General features: G+C 42.2%; 3 protein-coding genes across 3 annotated transcripts in view; 1 reads left to right on the top strand and 2 right to left on the bottom strand.

Moving 5' to 3' along the window:
- Positions 1 to 852: 852 nt before the first annotated feature.
- On the bottom strand, positions 853 to 3,370 carry g6pc1a.1 (glucose-6-phosphatase catalytic subunit 1a, tandem duplicate 1; the record flags this gene model as incomplete). Its single annotated transcript, XM_083904138.1, has 5 exons — positions 3,146 to 3,370; positions 2,938 to 3,047; positions 2,380 to 2,485; positions 2,178 to 2,293; positions 853 to 1,355 (listed from the first exon to the last, which is right to left on the bottom strand). The coding sequence occupies exons 1-5, from the start codon at positions 3,361 to 3,363 to the stop codon at positions 853 to 855; spliced, it is 1,053 nt and encodes a 350-aa protein (XP_083760264.1). The 5' UTR covers positions 3,364 to 3,370.
- Positions 3,371 to 4,360: 990 nt separating this feature from the next.
- Positions 4,361 to 6,546, top strand: g6pc1a.2 (glucose-6-phosphatase catalytic subunit 1a, tandem duplicate 2; the record flags this gene model as incomplete). The annotated part of the gene is made up of 5 exons (XM_083903953.1): positions 4,361 to 4,581; positions 4,679 to 4,788; positions 4,985 to 5,102; positions 5,406 to 5,521; positions 6,044 to 6,546. The coding sequence occupies exons 1-5, from the start codon at positions 4,364 to 4,366 to the stop codon at positions 6,544 to 6,546; spliced, it is 1,065 nt and encodes a 354-aa protein (XP_083760079.1). The 5' UTR covers positions 4,361 to 4,363.
- Positions 6,547 to 9,247: 2,701 nt separating this feature from the next.
- Positions 9,248 to 19,348, bottom strand: part of LOC310939192 (ankyrin-1-like) — a gene marked incomplete at its 5' end in the record, with an annotated part of 92,579 nt that continues 82,478 nt past the window's right edge. Inside the window, 7 exons of the mRNA XM_083903872.1 lie at positions 9,248 to 10,455; positions 11,725 to 11,796; positions 13,036 to 13,305; positions 13,407 to 13,490; positions 15,175 to 15,261; positions 15,728 to 15,920; positions 16,781 to 17,459. Of these exons, the coding sequence (XP_083759998.1) occupies positions 11,749 to 11,796; positions 13,036 to 13,305; positions 13,407 to 13,490; positions 15,175 to 15,261; positions 15,728 to 15,920; positions 16,781 to 17,459 (1,361 nt within the window). The 3' untranslated portion in view covers positions 9,248 to 10,455; positions 11,725 to 11,748. The remainder of the gene's footprint in view (positions 10,456 to 11,724; positions 11,797 to 13,035; positions 13,306 to 13,406; positions 13,491 to 15,174; positions 15,262 to 15,727; positions 15,921 to 16,780; positions 17,460 to 19,348) is intronic.

Here is a 19,348-nt window from a genome sequence, read left to right as displayed (position 1 = left end):
AATGTAAACAGCGGCGCGTTGCTCAACGTCTTTGACGTAGTTGTAAGTGCCGTGTTGTGATAAGCGGCGCAGGAAAAGAGTTCAGGGCCCCCGCAGAGATTACAAGGGTTTAAAAAGGAAACGTCACACACAACCACGTTTGTTATGTCATCGCGTGGTCTCACATCTCACCTTGACCCCGGCGTCTGCTGTGCTGCATGGCAGCATCGTTTCAGAATAATCCTGTTTTATTTTTAATTTATAAATAAGTTAAAAAAACAGGTGAAAGAGTAATCTTTCCCCCTGCTTTTTTTTTTTTATCACAACCTCAGGCAGATGTCAGAACCATACATGCAAAGGAGGGCAACACACGTGTTTTGTCTGTAACGCTCTTTGACCTTTGACCCTCTGTGTCTGTTTTTTCGAAAGCGCAGAGCTGTGGTGAAAGGTGGTGTCACTCTGTGGGACAACGGAGTGACAGGAGCATGCTCAGGTTAATGTTTAATAGTTGTTCCTTCCAGAGAATTAATCAGTTTCAGAGAAACCCTTGCACAAAAAAAAAACAAAAAAACAAACAAACATAACTCTTTCTTTTAATTTAAAGCAACCTTTTAATTATTACTGAAATGCTAATTACATTTAAATAACACATAACACATTTCTTAGTCAAGATGGTCATAATAATAGATAAAAGGTCTTCTTTTTTAAACAAACTAAACAATCAAACTTTAACATGTTATTAACGCGACATTAAAGTGGTTTTCATCTTACCATCTAACTTCTGATGAGCACAATTGTATACATATTCCAGACGTAATCCAGACCTGACACAATAACTTCTGAGATAACGTCCAGAACGTCGTCTAAACCTTCTCACAAGTTCTTTTCTTCTTTCTCGCCGTTGCGCATCTTGCACAGAGCCCACGGCACCAGAGTGGTCGGGATTAAAAGTGCAGCTACGCTCTTTCCAAAGGACAGTGTATAGAAAGTCACGTGGTTATCAGAGGAGAATGTCCACTTATTTAACAGCTCAAGCAGGAACAACGACAAAACAACACATCCTAACTTGAAAGCGTTGCTCGTTTTCTTGGCTCCCGCGTGAAACGGCGAGTGCAGGCCCAGGCCCAGACCAAACAGGGTGCCCATGTTACGCAGGAGGCTGGCAAAGGGCGTGCTGTCCATGTGGACCCACTCGGGCCTGACGCACCTCTTCTGGGCTTTCTCCAGGGTCCAGAGCAGGTCCACGCCCACAGATTTAAGCAAGAGGTAGAAGCCGATGGCGAAGGAGGTCAAGAATAGAGTGGTGAAGAAGTATGTTCTCATGCCGGCGCTGTAGATTCGTTTCTCCTTGGAGACGACCACGGCCACTACAATGCCTGGCACAGGAGGAGGAGAGTCGATCAAAATGTGAGACCGCATCTCCAAAGAAGTAACCTACTCATGTGTTATGTAAATAAAAGCAGTAAATCATTCAAAACAGTCCAGCATTCCAGATTTTACATCATCAACGTCATCAGAAAATGTCCTGGGAATATGAAGGAGTTGCCTACATCTGGTGATGTCTATGCCTTCCAGACTTCAGGCTGTAATAAAAAAAAGTATCAAACCATGAAAGTTTGATTTGTGATTGTTTAGTTTGTCCCATTACTTTTTGGTCCCCTAAAAAGTGGGAGGCACATATAGAAAGTGTTGTAATTCCTACACCGTTCACTTGATTTGGATGTAAATACCCTCAAATCCATTGTCGTGGTGTATAGAGCCAAGAAGAAGAGTATTGTGTCGATGTCCCAATATTTATGGACGTGTATGTCCTGTCAAACTCCAACAAGACCTCCACAATGTGTCCGTTTGTTTTACATTTAATGAAGCATCTTGAGAAAAACAATTTTATTCTGATCTACAAAGGCACAAAATATTTTGGACCCTCTGTTGGGCCAGTTCTGGCCCCGCGGGCTGCATGTTTGACACCCCTGCTCTAAACTAACTCTGAACAAGTAAAATCATAATACGACACAGTCATGCATAGAAGAAAACAGTAACCTAATTGAAATGTACAAGATAAAACATCAACATTACAACACAAATACCTATACATAAAAAAAAAAAAAAAAACGTATATTTACCATATTATACTTTCTAGCACTGAAAATGCACAAGATTTATCTGTCTCTTATATACATTACAAATCTTAGACTAACCTGTAATGACTCCAGCAACAACCTGGTGTGGGAAGTGCGCAGCCATGTAGACCCTTGACATGCAGACCACCAGCTCCACCAGGCCAAACAGCATCCACAGGCCGATCTGCAGGAATCTGACCGTGGACCATGCATGATCGTAAGCGCGCAGGAGGTTTAGAGACAACAAAAAAAGATTTCTAAGAGGCGAGCGCAGACTCACTTGTACAGTAAAGGCGGGCATCGGTTCTCTCTCGCAATAGAGAGCAGCGCCGTTATCATCACAAACCAGACGCCAGCTGCCCCCATAGCGTGACCTGAAGGACTTCCTGCAAGAACAGACATACTGTTTTAATGAGCATAATGGACGACGACATGAATGTGTTTTATTCTGATAGTGACCTCGAAGGTGAAGTCTAATAACTAATAACATGTGAAGGTAGTAACATCTTACATATGCAAGTATAATGAGGTAAATATGATTGATAGATTAACATTGTGACGAACCACCAAGCTGTAGCTATATTATTATTATATAGACTATCTTATCAGGAAATAAATGCACGCACTAAACCATGATCATCGGACAGGAGTGCGTTATGTAAAATTCAGCATCAGAATCAGGGCAAAGGTTCTGTAGTTTATAACCAATTTATCACATCTGAGATTCATCCAAAGGAAGCACACTTGCCATAACACCTAAGAATGTAGGTGTTACAACAGTTCATTTCAACCGTCTAAGAAAACAGCCACCACATGTGATCTTTGTTGTGAAATATACCTGGTCCAGTCTCACATGTGATGGGGAACTGCTGCAGAGCAGGGACTGGTCCTCCTCTGTAGAACTTTGTCTCATGAACCCACCAGTAGGGTCTCTCCCCAGAAAGAACCCTGCCAAGAAACCGAAAAAATACAAACAGCTTCTTCTCTTTATGTTTCCATCTTTTTTTTTTTGGGGTTGACCGTATTGTCATGTTTGACTTGATTACCATTTCAGTACCAAGTTGAGCCAATCTCCGACGACGGCGACCCAGATGAGCCTGAGCGCCGTGTCCCTCCGCAGGTGAAACCACACGGGGAACAAGCGGAAGAACGCCGTGTGCAGATCGGCCACCGTGGACGCCAGATTAAACAAGCCCTCGTAGCTGCTGTATCTGCTCTGCAGATGGATCGCCAGCTCGACCTCCCAGCTGTGGAAAAGATCCATGGTTGTCGCAGCCTCGACCTCCGCCTGAGAGTGATGCTCCGAGTCTGCAGCGTTAGGTCTTTCTTGTTGGTTCGGGTTGAGGCCAGGTTCAGTCCCCTCTGCTCAGCCACTGTGTGATCCCCATTGGACTTTACTCAAGGCTATAGCAAATGTGTTTGCCTTTTGAGGATAGTACAGACGGGTTCCTTAACCTTTACACCCCTGAGGCCTCCAAATCCAAAATCCGTCATTACAGAAAGTTTTTCGACGAATCAATAATAAACAGTCCTGTTCCCACACTTTATCCAGCTGCTGATGAAATCATTTGATTTTGGTTCACAGTTCATGTTCCGTAACACGTCAATGACGCCGCGGTTAGTCGGTTTTTTTTTTCGGGACGCACAATCGCCGACAAACCAGCACGTTTGCTGGAGCGTGTGCTCGACCTACAACCTGCCAATGTCCTTTTTCTGTATTATCACAAACTATCTATCTTTCTCAATCCAAACCTAATCATTTAATCATTGGTGTTGTTACGGGACCTGCAAAGGGTTACTCCATTGTTCCAGACAGAAAGGTGTTTTCACCAAATCATCAAAAACAATTATAAGAAATTATTATTATTATTATTATTATTATTAAGGCACTACATGGTTTTGCTTTTCCATTCAGCAGGGTTCTATGTAGTTGTTTTAAGTAGGTCACAATTCAGAAATTGATTTCTTCCTTTATGTTACACACAGTATTTTACTCAGAATGATACCGATTGACGTCTTGTTTTCCCTGCTATCTTTTCCACTTGTTTGTGCGACAAAGCTCCCAAACTCTGTGTTTTATTGCATACTGTATGTACAAGGTCCAAAGATCAGCGTGAGCATGCGTTTGGGTAGTGGGTCCCTCTGGTATAAAACCAACCGGCTGTGCCGCTGATAGCAACAGTCTCTTTTTTTTCTTCTTCTGCTCACTCTTCATCAGTCTGAGAGTTCTCCTCTGCTTCAGGGCAAAGATGCTCGACGCCGTCATGGACGCCGTGCAAGGTTTCGGGGTGAGCAGCACCCACTACCTGCAGACCAACTATTCAAACGCCCAGGGCCTTTTTCTCTGGGTGTCCTGGGCAGCAGACCTCAGGAACACCTTCTTCATCTTCTTCCCACTGTGGTTTCACCTGCGGTCCTCAGTGGGCATCAAGCTCATCTGGGTGGCAGTGATCGGCGACTGGTTGAATTTGGTGTTTAAATGGTAAATGAAAGTAAAACGATGTGTAACATTTTTTTTAACAGTCTTTAACTTTTCCCTTACAGTATAACTTAAGTTCCTGTTTCTTGTTGTTCCTCAGGATTCTGTTTGGGGAAAGGCCGTACTGGTGGGTCCACGAGACGCCGTATTATGCGAACACAGTCCCTCCTCACATTGAGCAGTATCCCATGACCTGTGAGACTGGGCCAGGTGAGAAATACCACCATTTACCCATTTGCAAGCAAATATAAGCTGCTTGTGTCCCTATGTACAGTTTGTGTCATTCAAAAAGGTCAAAAATGTTCCTACACGCCCACAGGATCTTATAATAATAGCAATTCAAAAAAAATAAATAATTGAGTGAATTAGCCTCTGACATCTACCTGCTCTGTTTTGTTTTATCCAGGAAGCCCCTCTGGACACGCTATGGGCGCCGCAGGTGTCTACTACACCCTGGTGACCTCCATCCTCATGGTCATGACCAGCAAGAAGAAACATGGTAGCAAGAAATCCACCAACGCAGAGTGGTGAGCGATTTTTTTTTTAAGTCTTCAGAGAGAGAGAGAAAACCTAATATCGCTCCATTGTGGAGGTTGTTTACCATTTTCTACCACTCAAAGCTTATCTCCCGTGGACACATTATCTATGCTGCGGTTGATCATTGACTCCTGAGAACTGTTGGATGGAAAGGGGTTTACATAAGAGGTTGTTTTGACGTCCAGCTTGAGTGCTCACGATAAGCAAAGGATAACTGGAAACGTCTTAGCTGGATTGAACAGTTTGCAACATCGTTTATAAACGCGTTTAAATGTATGTTTTCTCGACAGGTACATGAAGGCCGTTCTGTGGACGCTGTTTTGGGGCGTGCAGGTGTGCGTCTGTCTCTCCAGGGTCTTCATCGCTGCCCACTTCCCCCACCAGGTCATTGCTGGTGTCATCACAGGTCAGTGTTGACATGTTTTCATTCATAATTTCATTAGATGATTGAAATGACCCATTAGAGTAAGTGTTAAAGGTGCCATATGTAAGAATGTGGCCAAAAACAAAACAGTTACTACATTCAAATTCAAAATACCGAGGTCTTTTAGGTTTTGTTTTCTGACGTAACTGGCAACCCGTGGTTGCTCGGCAGCTGAGACTCTACTGACTGCAATGATTGGTAGACGGCGGTAGGTGGCGCCACATGCCAAAACATGATTTCAAAACATAAACATAATTTGCAGTCTGCAAAATATTTTTTTAATGCGAATATTTTGACTGTACTGTTGTTGTTGGTGAGTTCAGTTTGTTATATGAACATTATTCCTGAGTCTCTGTGACATATTAGGAGGATTTTTATGGCCAGTTGCTTTAGATTTATTACAAAATGCACCTTTAAGCATGAAGGCTTGGTTGCAGAAGTGAAGGTCTGGAGGTCGGTGCTTATGGTGATCGTGAAGCTCAATTTCCACTTATCTGTTCTCAGGTATGATCGTCGCTGAGGCCTTCAACAGGACACAGTGGATCTACAACGCCAGCATGAAGAAATACTTCTACACCACGCTCTTCTTGACGTCGTTCGCCGTCGGCTTCTACCTCCTGCTCAAAGCGGTGGGCGTGGACCTGCTGTGGACCCTGGACAAAGCTCAGAAGTGGTGCATCAGGCCCGAGTGGGTCCACCTGGACAGCACGCCCTTCGCCAGCCTCCTGCGCAACATGGGCACCCTGTTCGGTCTGGGCCTGGGCCTGCACTCGCCGCTCTACAAGGAGACCAAAAAGAGCAACAGCAAGTTGGTCACGGCGGGATGCGTCATCAGTTCTCTGCTCCTTCTGCACCTGTTCGACTCCTTCAAGCCTCCCACCCACACCGCTGTCCTCTTCTACCTGCTGTCCTTCTGCAAGAGCGCCACCGTGCCCCTGGTCACCGTCAGCATCATCCCCTACTGTGTGAACGGAGCTCTGTGCCTGCAGAACAAAAAGGGAGTTTGAGCGATTGAACTTTTGATTGTAGAGACTTAAGTGTAGTTCCTTCCAGGTCATGTAGACGTTCCAGCGGTTGTAAATTAATATGTTTCAGTGATCCTCAGAAGACGAGCGGAAGAGATCATTTGGAAATTGTCACCGGTGCCATTTGGACACTGAACTCTGTGAGCAAGTGTTACAACAAGAGAAGACACGATCCAGCATCACCTCCAAACATCTACTTTCAAAATTAGAAAAACAATATTATGATTGCAGTTGTTTCAGAGCCCTGGAAAAAGGAATGAATATATGAGTGTAAATAAGTGACTTCTTACCTGCAGTTGTTGTGTTGAACCTCAGTTTGAGGGCAATGAAACACTCACAATGTTGTAAAAAAAAATTCTATATTTCTAATGTTATAGAAAATATTTTTTTGAAACATGTTTGTGAATATTTTTTAATAAAAACATTATAAATGACTTTGTTCAATTTTTCACCACGTTGAACAGTCGCACTGGAATGAACACACACACATTTATTTGGCCTTTAATGAGAATTGACGTATTATTTAAATCTTAATATAGTAAGGGCAGTTTTTCTTTTCAAACAAAGGCATTTATAAAACAACACAACTTTACAAGGACAATGACAATGAATGTGCACACAATTTCCATTTATTCCATTTAAACTGGGAATGTACTACCTGAATTGGTGGTAGCTGGATCATGTACGGTAGAGCCTTGATTTGAGGTCCATCCATCTTCTACCACTTTATTCCCCACAGGAATGTCACTGGGAGGTGCTGGTGCCAATCCCAGCTGAAAAAGGTGGGGTACATCCTGGACAGATTGCCAGACCATCAAAGGGCCACATATAGAGAAAAACAACCATTCACTCTCACACTCACACCTACAGTCAATTTAGAGTGTTAAACTGCTTAAAGGTTTTACTTAAAAACAGCTCGAAACATACTTAAATTTTTCCAAACTCCACAATAATATACATTTAATACTAACAATTATCATATCACCATAGCATTGTGCAGTGCACATATAACTAGTTACACTCAAGTTAATAAATAAAACTAGGGCTGCAAGGAGCACTGAATGGGCCCCCACATCCCACAATCAAAAAGCCCACCAATAATGTGTTAGGTCAGAGTAAAGGAAAGTGTGTGGACCACACCCTGACAGCTTGTTACTGAAGGTGTACCTGTTGCCAGTAGGTGGCGCAATGACTGGCTTTGCAGGTTAACATCGAAGCTTGCTGCATGATGTTCCTGCAAACACACTTTTTTATTCACTGCCATGGTTGCCGCAGTAACCCATACCCCTACAGATTAAAGGAAGGTGAGGGTGGTGTCTGTCTGTCTGTCTGTCTGCCTAGTGGCTAGTGGGAACACAAAAGGTGTTTCTAACTAGAATTCCTTCGAAATTTACCGTAATTGACCTAAAATGAGTTTTCATTCATGTCAAGACGCTCATAAATGTGCTCAAAGTAAGTGAACAAAAAAAACCTAACTGCATTTAAATACATTTATTCTCATCCTACCAACATTTGACAAACAACGCTATAGACTGGGTTTTGTTTGACCCCATTTTGTATTTGTTGTTGTCGAGACTAAAATCATTCACTTTCGCGCAGCGGCCTTTGGCCCGATTTGCGGTGATGACACAGGTCCGCTGACGTCACGAGGCCAACGGCGCGAGCTGAACATTCAATATTTGTCTGTCCGAGTTGTTGCAGAACGCACACACGAAACGAGTTCTCAAAACGGTTTGCATGTCACTAATGTGTTCGTCTCCACCGTCCTAAACTGAATCGCTGTTTCCCTTCACTTTGCACAGTGTATATAGTTGAAATTACAATAAAACCCCACTTGAGTGACCATAAACGAAAGGTTTTGGGAAGCCACTTGACCTTTGATGCTAATAAGGGTCTTTCCATGTTTATGCAGTTTAGTGGAGGTCACATAGCAAGCTTTTTGGTTAAATTAATTAAATTTAAGCGACATTCACATAAGTAACTAATTAATGTATACATAACTATGATAACACTATCACTATAACTAACTAAATGAGTGACTCACTAACTAATAAATACCATATTTCAATCTGTAAATTGCTGATCCTGCAGTTTTGTGCCGAAACAGAACAAAGTGATCTGTTTGACATTAGTGTTGCTTTCTGTCTTTTTCAAGATGCATACTGCGTGTTTCCAATAAATGCAGAGGTGCGTCATAAGCTGCGAGGACTTCCACTGCTCCCTCTGTTATCATGGTCAATGATTATTAAATAGCATATTAACAACCCATGCTCATAATTCTAGGCATTTAGGATGGGTAAAGTGCAGAGACGGAATTTCCCTAAGGGATTAATAAAGTATAAGGAAAAAAAGATTCTGCTTCTTCTGAGGTTTTAACTGGTCAAAGGAACAAAACAGTCAAACAGACCCAGACATGTAGTTTAAACTCATTGTTTATTTTTTCTGTTTAAATAATGACTTGGATCATCCAGTGTAAGCTATGTTGTCTCGTCATACTCGTCGGTACCAGATTTATCATCAACAATGTAGTCGTGGGGTGTATGAAAAAAAAAAACAAAAAAAAAAAACAACGAAGAAGAGGACTGACATCATGAGAACAGAAAACGTGATTTTCAATGTGTGACCAATACCGTTTGATTCTCATGATTTGGTTATAGTTAGTTCGCAGAGAGGGACCAGTCTAAAATTAGAACCTCTGTTCTAATGTGAATATAATCAATTAAATAAAGATTAAAACCAGAAAACCGTCAATAAAAAAACCACAGCAGAACTAAAAGCCTAAACTTATACTTCTAGTAGCCGAGATGGATGTACAGACAGAAAGGTGTTATGTGATGCTACACACACACACAAAGAGCTGCTAGCCGTATGGAGATAATGCAACGTGGCCATCTACAGGTTACAGTCAAGTAGCACGTTCAAGTGTACGAATGAAGCGCCGATATCTCGCCTCTCGAGTACGAGTCGTGTGTTTGTATTGTAAAAAAATAAAAACATTGATAGGTGACAAGAGTTTTTTCGGTTATTATGGGTGCTCACACAGACCCCGTTAATCGCATTACAGTGCTTTGAATTAGGAGAAACAGAAGCGTTTGAAATAAAGTGACGCACATGCAGCAAAACATCCCGTCTCTGAAGACAAGTGTTCCACAGACAGAGCGGAAATAGTCGTTGGCTTTAAAGTAATGTCCTTTTTCTTGGAAATCGAGCGTTTTCTTCGCCCCCCCGTTCCTTTCTCCGTTCACGTACAGAGTTTTTGTTCCTTTTCTGGGAAGAGCACGTCAGGTCACTCACAGCAACCTCTCGATGCGAATGCGCCAACTCTGCAAAGCTTCATCAACTCGAAATCAGTGCATAAACAATCTGTGAAGTTACTGATTTTCTTCTTTTTTTTTTTTTTTAAAGATTTTTTTTTATACAATGTAATTTATGTACAACAAAATCACCCATTTACTATTATATTTGATTTTTTTTTTAAAAAGAACCACATGGTGCGCCCAGATACTGTGGACCCAGGAGGAAAAAAATAGACCATGTAAGGCGAGAGTCTGAGAGAGAGTGAACCATGTCTTCTTTTTTTTGTCAACACTTTTGTTGTCTTTCGTGTGTGCCACAGAAAGAAAGAAAGAAAGAAAGTTTCCGGCTTGCATCCGTGCGTGTCCTTCGGCGCGTTTTTCCTCCCCGACAGTGAGTGTATTTGGTGACATGCTCATGCGAAATAAAAAATAAAAGCGACTCGTGTTGCGCCAACTCACTGAAAACCATGCTCTGTTAAGTGAAAGCGACATGTTTAGGCTGATTGGCGAGGCCTTATTGTTTTCTCCAGTCTCGGCTGCAGTCCGTTTTTTCCTCCCAGGGTGTGAGTTGTGTCGCAGATGGACATCAATGGACCTGCAGGGTGTAAATATTGTACACGTGTTAAAGGACACATATTATACCCTATTTGTCCAAGTTAACATAGCTCCCTGGTGTCCTAATGAACATGTCTGTGACATGCTTTGGTCAAAACACCATAAGGATGAAGCACCACAGCAGTTCAATCACCCTGCCAAAACAGCCCTGTTCAGAACGCTCTGTTTAGTAGTATCTCTTAAAACTTAAAGGACAGGAAATGACATCATCCACAGAGGCTACTGGGAGCTAACAGCAGTTAGCATTTGGAAAAGTGATCATTTGCAGGCTCTAGCAGGCACATTGCCGTCATGTATAACATGTATTCACTGGATAGATAAATCCTCTGAGGCTGGAAGTTTGTGTAGAACTCTGTGCTGCACTGTGGAGCCAAGAATAGAACTTTTCACGGACTTCCGATTTTCGGATGCCCTTGCCGGGCACTCTCGCGTTTTTTTACGGACAAAGTGGAGCTCTGCGAGACAACAATTCCAGGAATTTAACGCATTTCAACCCAGTGAGCGCGGAAGTCAACATCGCCTGTTTTATCTCCTGTTCTTAGACTGAGGAGGACCACAAAAACACGAGTGAGTCATCTTTTTTCACACTTTGCCGACTCATAGGACCTCCAGAGTCCCACATATAAGGATTAAAACGTTGATTTTGCATAATATGGGACCTTAAAAATCTGACCTGCTGCAAATTCTCACAAATTCAGCTAAGTAGTAGTCAAAGTCAAAATAAGATGATTATTTGACTTGTTAGTTGATAATCGTTACATTTCCTGGAAGATTCTCAAATGTGACGATTGACAGTATCTTGAATTTCCACAATTTTTAGACATTAATAAAGACATGACCCTGAGCTGTGGAAGATGTAATTGGCATTGCAACTATTTTCTCACAAATAAATATCAACATTATTACCTTTCTTAGTGAGAGTTAGAGAAGAATACTGATGCTACAGTTAGTATGTTTTTTGTAGACTTCACTAAATTCAAGTTAAGACATTTTAATACAACACGAAGACACAAAAACCAGCGTGAATAATGACAATTATTAGCTGAGATTATTAGTGAATACATAATTGTTCAAGCACAGTGTGAACATGTGCATAAAGACACAAGAGTGATATTAAACTTTCTGTAAAAACTAAACAATTTCCCAAAAACTTTACGCACAATTCAAAAATCATGGCTCATTTCTCTACATTATTGTCTATTGATTGATGAACACGTGAATAACAGTCAAAGTGTCGTTACCCTCTTACCAGGTTCAGTTTAGAGCGTCACTGTTACGACTGACTCTTCTTCCCGTGTTTCTTGTTGGAGCCATTTCCAGACTAAAGAGAGAGAGAGAGAGAGAGCCAAGGAACGAGTGACAGGGAAAAACAGAGGTGAGAGGAGACAGAAAGAAGAAGAAGAAGAAAAAAGAAGTGTTATTCATGTGCTCGGGGATAAACATGACTCGTGTGTGTTAGTGAAGCAGAGTTCAGCAGCTCAGCTACGGCACATCTGAAGATCACAGGCAACATGCTGGAAGAGAGATGAGTTTAAATACACGAGGCAATTAAAAATCACACATGCTCTTATCGATATCTGTTAAAAAGAGAGATCGTTTTTCTATATTAGCCACAGTTGTAATGTTAGTAGTTCTCAACAACAATTAATTCACCAATTAATGGTCGGTTGGTGTCGTAACACACGTACAGAGAAAACACAGAGCACACTACGACCACAGCAAGGCCTCTGTAAAGACCGACTGACACAGCACTTCACAAACTGCAACTCATTCATTCACATTAGAACCACAGCAAACAGCTCAGTCCAATGCCGACGTCAGCACTTGATCCTGTGGCATTTTTCCTCAAGGTTATTTTATTTATCAAAATTCCTTAATAACTCTGGCATAATATCAGTCAAAAGGGGAGAGAGAGCGACACATCTGCACCTAATCCAGGCCCTATTTGAAGCCTTATAGCTAAATCTGTTCCATCCCGGGAGGTTTTGGCCAATCGAAGGTCCGAAATACAATCATAGACCGGATTACATCTACTCTGCAGTGGAAGGTACTCCAGCAACTCCAGCACCAGCAACAACTTCCTATGCTGCAAAGCAACCTAAAAAAGAATCCAAAATAGAATTGGCCAGTCAATGAAATTAAAGATAACACTGGCAGAGAGTTTCAGAAATTATGAAATTATATAGTAATTAATAATAGCAATAAAATATTAGTAATTTAAGAACCAGGGGATAAAACTGAACAATCAACTAATTTCTATCTTACCTACTGCAGCTTTAATTGTTGTTGCTTTGTGTCCAATTCCAAACGTCTTGGAATGTAAACTAAATGTACAACGCTGACCACTATTTCCATGATTGTATTAGAAGAAGTTGGTGCATTTAAATAATCAGATTTCCACTTATTCCAAGTGAAAAATGACAAAGGGAATATCTTTTGACGAACAGAGCTAGACGTTGCTAAAAGCTAAAAGGTTTGCATACAATTTCAGGATCATGCAGGCGTATGAGTGCTACGTTAGCCCAGCTAACTAAGTTATACGGCTGGTTTTAACGCCAACCTCTGTTTTCCCACTCTGGGCTCCGCCTCCAGACTTGTCAGCCTTGTGACCCTGTCGGGAGCGCTTGCCCCGTTTCTTGCCCTTCCCCCCCGTGGCTCCTCCTGATGGTGCTGGTTCTGCTGCTGCTGCTGCTCCTGTGGAAGAAGCAGCATGTGCGCCACCTGTTGCTACACCACCATCACCACCATCACTACCACCAACACCAGCTTCGCCTTCACATTCCCCTTTTTCCTCTGAGATGACCACGCGACGCACCACCTTTCTGATCACCTGTAGGGGGCAGAGGCATGTCAGGGGGGGGCAGGAGGAGAAGCATTTAATGAGGAAAAAGGCAACAGGTGAAGGTGGAGAGAGAGGGTGAGGGTGGTTACTTTTCTGGTGACCAGACTCCCGTCTTCATCTGTGAACTGCTCCTCCGTCACAGACTCTCCAGGAATGTTTTTGGCCTCCTCTCCCTGTGGTGAAGGATTGTTGGAGTGAAGGATGGATGTGGGGCAAAGGTGCAGGTTAGGAGAAGTTAGAGAGATTATTCAGTTAAGTCTTTTTTGAGGTCATTTCCCTCTATTACAATTCAAGAAAACATAAAAAAAAAAAACTGGACTAAGTCAGACATTTAAAGGGTATTTTCAGTGTGGCAAAAGTTCAGATGGACAAGAAAATGCTTAAAACTTTGGTTGGCAACCAAAAATTCAAAATGCTAAAAAATTCAACACAGAATCCAAGAGGATACATCATAAGGAAAAATATATCAAGTGCATCAAATAAAAAAAAAAACAACAACTTACCAGTCCAGAACTGAGGCTCAATTTACACAGACACAGATCTGTATTTTAAAGCTGCAAAAGCTGCCATTTTCTGTACAACCAATTCATTAGATTCACCTGAATCATTAATCTATCTTCCATCTATAAAGCAAGTTGCGTCTGTCTGTCTGTCTGACTGTGACGGGCATGTCTCGCTGACCATTAGTCAGATTGCCCTAAGACTTTGGATATGGTTTGAGCATGGCCCGATGGTGTGCATCCTTGATTTTCACATTTTTTGGAGGAATTTTAATTTTCGCTGATTTATCACGCTACACCAGGCAGGCAGCGGCTCATCAACAGCAGCTGCGCTGCCTGGAGCAGGGTAGGTGGGAGTGAAGAGGCTGTCATCACTGTGGGTGAGACATTTTCACACGGTTCAACGCAGAACATGGTGTTATACTGAAACGACGAAGTCGGTGTCCATTCACCAATATGTGAGCACGTGTTTATTTTGCATTAGCATGCTACGCCTTTGTGGCTAACTCCGCGAACCTGTTTCCAAAGGTAAGCTAGCGAGGCTACGATTAGCATTAGCGTAGGGCTAACATAATACAAACACTGTGCAACCTCATTAGGTACAGCGCAAATGTTTTCATTTTCGATTAGCATTAGCGGCGCTAGCTGTTGTGACTGTCAGTCCCACTATAGGAATACATATTTCCTACGTCTAATGAACATCTCCTGTTAAGCCAAACAGATTTTCTGCACCTGGGAAAATTCAGCCTCAGGATTACGTTCACATATGTAATTATTATAACACAGTTAATTCTCCAGCAGCCGGGTGGCAAACACCAAACATAATGGCCCACACCAACAAGCAGTGAGTAGCACTTCATACCACAGCAAGGCTACACACAAACACACACCTACGCACATAAACGCTGGTTTCTGTTCAAATGTAGTGGTTGAGTGAATATGTGAGGATGGGGAAGTCAACATTAACAGTGGGTGTGGTGCTAGAGGAAGAAAACCAAGTGAGAAACCAAATGGAAACCTTGGAAGACTTAGTTTAATACATTTAACGGGATTCCAAGGCTTCCTTGTAGCTTATATCATTTGAATAAATGTACATTTTCTTTACACCTGACAAATATAAAAACTCAAAAACAAAAAATAGAAACCATTCTCAGTTGTCAAAAAACCACAGCAGACTTGAAAAACACACTCTCACACACCGTCTCTCTCTAAAAAAACACACACAAGCTGACAAACTAAGTTAATCGTTCCGTTCGTCCTCTGTGACTCATTCTTCTTCACTGAGCCACAGAGTTCAGGCCAGTACACACTGCACACACACACACACACACACACGGACTGCAGCTCTCCCACACACCTTGAGTATGACCCGTCTGCGGTACACCCTGGTGGTGACTGTGGTCTCCTCGTCAGAGTCACTCGACTCCTCGGCTCTAACGCTCTCCTGACGAAGACAGCCCAGTAAACAGTGGAACATCAGTGACACCCGGTGTGTTAGTGGAGTGTCGGTTAAACACTTAAAAAACTGTTTTAAGTTGAATCAATGTGATTTAAAAGTCACTGGAGTGCAGCACGGGTTCGGGTTCCTTGGCTGTGCTTTGAATCCTGAAAACAAACTTTTACCTATTGACAACATACTGTGTCTATGTTTATGCATATAACAATTGGACATAGTCTTCCACTTTGGTCTACTCAATTTCAAGGAAAGTCGATGGGAAAATGTATTATAACTATAATAGAGGATGAAATATGTCACAAATGAGTGGATACCAGTAGGATTGACAGCTGGTATCGTCCCATATGTGCAGAACAATTTTTGTTCAGCAAATACTTATGTCCACTTTTATGTACAGTCTTTATACAAGGATTGAAAAGGGGAAGAGAATCCATCAATTATTTTGGACACTCACCTGGACTTTGTGTTGGGACCTGTCCACTCTCTCCTCATGTCCTCTACTTGGTCCTGGGGAACTGCTGTCCTCGTGAGATTCCTTCCTTGCGGCGTCCTTTTCCTTCCTCTCCCTGGCCCCCGGAGTTTGGCGTCCGTTCTGTCCGTTCGACTGAGTTGGTGGCTGCTCCAGTGAATCGGCGAGACTTTCAGGGCTGGGAGTGGAAAACAAAGTGAGGAGGTATATTGAGCTGCTGTCAAGGAAGTGCTTGTATTGGCAGTAAATGGAAGTGTGTAAATCTGTTGTAGAGCTTTTAAATGTGAATATGTTCTGGTTTATTTGTGCCATATAACAAAGCAATCATTAAAACATTTGTAATTTTTTGGTTTGTTAACAAAACAAGACATTTGAGAACACCATTTTAAAGTTTGACAAACACAGATCAACATTTTTCAATATTTTCTGACATTTTAAAGGGGACATGTTATACCCTATTTGTCCAAGTTAACCTAGTTCCCTGGTGTCCTAATGAACATGTCTGTGACATGCTTTGGTCAAAATACCATAAGGATGAAGCACCACAGCAGTTCAATCACCCTGCCAAAACAGCCTGTTTAGAACGCTATGTTTAGTAGTATCTCTTTAGGTCCACCTTAAAAACAAGTAAAATGAAACTCAAGGGACAGGAAGTGACATCAGCCACAGAGGCTACTGGGAGCTAACAGGTGGTTAGCATTTGGAAAAGTGATTTGCCGACTTTAGCCGGCACATTGCCTTCATATATAACATGTATCCACTGGACAGATAAATCCTCTGAGGCTGGAAGTTTGTGTAGCACTCTGTGCTGCACTGTGGAGCCAAGAACTTAGAACTTTTCGTGGACTTCCGGATTTCGGATAATGTTGCATCATATTTTTTCACACTTTGCCAACTGATAGGACCTCCAGAGTCCCAAATGTAAGGCTTTACAGTAAATTATTAAAAAGTTGATTTTGCATAATATGTCCCCTTTAAGGACCGAATAACAACCAACAGATGAATAAATGATAATAAAGAATAAAGAAACAACCCTACCTGCCCTCCTCGTTGCAGGCCACCGCAGACGACTCTAGGATCTCATCAGACATCTCACTTCTCCAACCTGGAACTGAACACACAGCCTTTTCTGCTTGGCGTACTTGTTCCAGGATAGAGTTCACCCTCTCCTCCGTCATCTCATCGTCATCCAAACCTCCCTCCAGCTTTATATCCTCCAGCAGACGCTGCAGCTTCTCCTGGGTCATCTCCTCCTCCTCCTCCTCCTCTTCTTCCTCCTCTTTTCCGTTTCCTTGACCAATTTGTGAGGCAGAAAACCCTTTGTGACATTCGTCCAAAATAATATCATCCCCCGCCTTCACGTCTTCTGCCCCTTTTCCAGATTTCTCTACCGCCCGTCTGTCATTATCTGCCGTCTCATAGGAGAACAGCTTTGCTTCAGCTCCTTCTCTGGTGGTCAGTGCCGTGTCTTCTTCCACAGTAATGGGGGCCTCTGGGGCAAAGAATACTTGGCCCGGGGCGACTGTGACGGGGTCGCTGTTGGGAGTACTGGTGGTCTGTGTCAGAGTGAGGTCATTAGGTCTACTGAGTGTGGTCTTGCTAGGGGAATCTACGCTAACTTCGCCCTCACTAAAGAAGTCATCTGAGCGCAGCGGTGTGGGGGGCTCATAGTTCAGGGATGTGGGGGTTTGCAGCTCCAGATCTATATTGTGGTATCCTGGATGGATGGCAGGAGTAAAGGGTTAGAGGGTAAGGGGGTCAAAAAAGGGTAAAAAAAAATAAAAACAAAGAAGGCGAGGAAAAAAGGAGGTAGAGGGGTGGAGGTGATGAAATGAGAAACACTTGGAACATCTAAAGGTGGCATTTGTTCAAAAGTCACACAAGCCCAAATCCACTTTGAAGCGGCATTAGTTCTTTGTTGTTGTTTTTTTTGTGGCAACATGGGAGCTTTGTAAAATGAAATAATAGTCGCTCGGTTCCACATCCTGAAGACATTTTTGCAACACTTTCACTTGGATTTGTACAAGTTTCCACAATTGCAATAGTTACTCTCTGTTTATTTCTGTTTTTCCAACTTGAAATATGTGGCTCTTAAGCAGATAAAAGCTCCATTATGTAACTCAACTAGTTCATTTATTAGTTTGTTTATTCATCCAAAAAAAACATGTGGATCTTGTTTAGTACTATTTAAGTAAGGGTTTATAAGTGCTTTTTCATTTATAATTAAGAATAAACATCTGCCTCATGTTGACTGGAAATCAGAACAAACTTGCTAAAATATGTGGCTCTTTTGAGCCGATGGGGACAGAAGGTTTTAGTCATTATTTTCAGAGGATTTATCACTGTGATCGACTCGTTTCAGATATAAGAAAAAGCTGTGGCAAACTGTGTGTGTGACACATGCACAGCATCAGCATAATATCAAATATAAGAGCCAAAAGAGAGTGAATAATGAGCTTGCATTCATTCGAGGTCCAGAAGCACATCTTTTTTTTTTAAATAACGCTAATGTTGCTTCATGTCTGTTGGGTGTGTAATTCAATATTATTCAGTATTCAATGTGGCTTATTCTTCTTCCGCTGCCCATGCAGTGCAAATCAAATCACACAGTGGTGGAAAAGAGTTTTTCCACATGGGAACTTGTATGTGACTCCTGAACCATCATCCATCCCAGAAAAGACACATGACAACATCACAAAGAGATGGAAACAGAAAACAAAGTATCAGGCAGGAATATAAAGTAGAAAATAGAAACTTCACACTCTGTATATGCTGTATTTAAATAAACTTTACACACACATAAAGCTACACAAATGTCATCTGCAACGTTTCTCCCAAACTGTTCCCAGTTATATTTAAAATTGGGAACCAGAGGTACTGGGTGTTACGAAGGTTCCTTCCATACAATAAATCAAAAATTGGGCAAATTCAGCTTATTTGCTCAGTCATTACTGTGATTAGTGAGCAGAAGCTTGAGCGGAATCAAGGTAGGTTAGGTGTGTTGGTTTAATCCGAGGATGGAAGGGAGGGGGGAAATAAAGGGGAGAAGGATAAGTAGTGATGTAGAGGAGGGGAACAATGGGATGAGAGAGAGGGGCAGAAGTGAGGCAAAGTGGGAGGAAGTGGACAATGAGAGGAGGCACGTATTATAGTTGGAGGAGAAAGGGGAACAGTAACAGGAGAAGAGGAGGAGATGGCAAAGGGGGAGACAACAGATCATCTCAGGAGATCGTGGTGCAAGATGAGGGGAAAAGGGAGGGTGGAGAATGAGTGGAAAGGGAAAGAAAAGAAGAGAAAGACAGAGGAGGGAGGAGGAGGAACAGGGGGAAATTAAAAGAGAAGGAGGTGATATGACTGAAATTAAAGGGAGGAAGGAAGTTCTGAGAAGTTGTTGAGCTATTTTAGTTATCACATAGAAAACCAAAAAAAACCCCCAAAAAAACCAACAAGTGTTAGACAAGACTTGGATGAAAAGACAACTTTTTAAAATCAAACCAGTTTACACAGAGACGATGAAGTGAAAAATGTGATCGGTAAAGCTGCAGAAGCAAAGATATTGCACGCCGCTTATATCGGGTGATAAGCAAGAATAGGCTTCCCCCGTCA

Source organism: Microchirus variegatus (genome assembly GCF_963457635.1).
Source record: "Microchirus variegatus genome assembly, chromosome: 17".
In the NCBI taxonomy this organism is placed as follows: domain Eukaryota; kingdom Metazoa; phylum Chordata; class Actinopteri; order Pleuronectiformes; family Soleidae; genus Microchirus; species Microchirus variegatus.
This window is presented reverse-complemented; position numbering and strand designations above follow the sequence as displayed.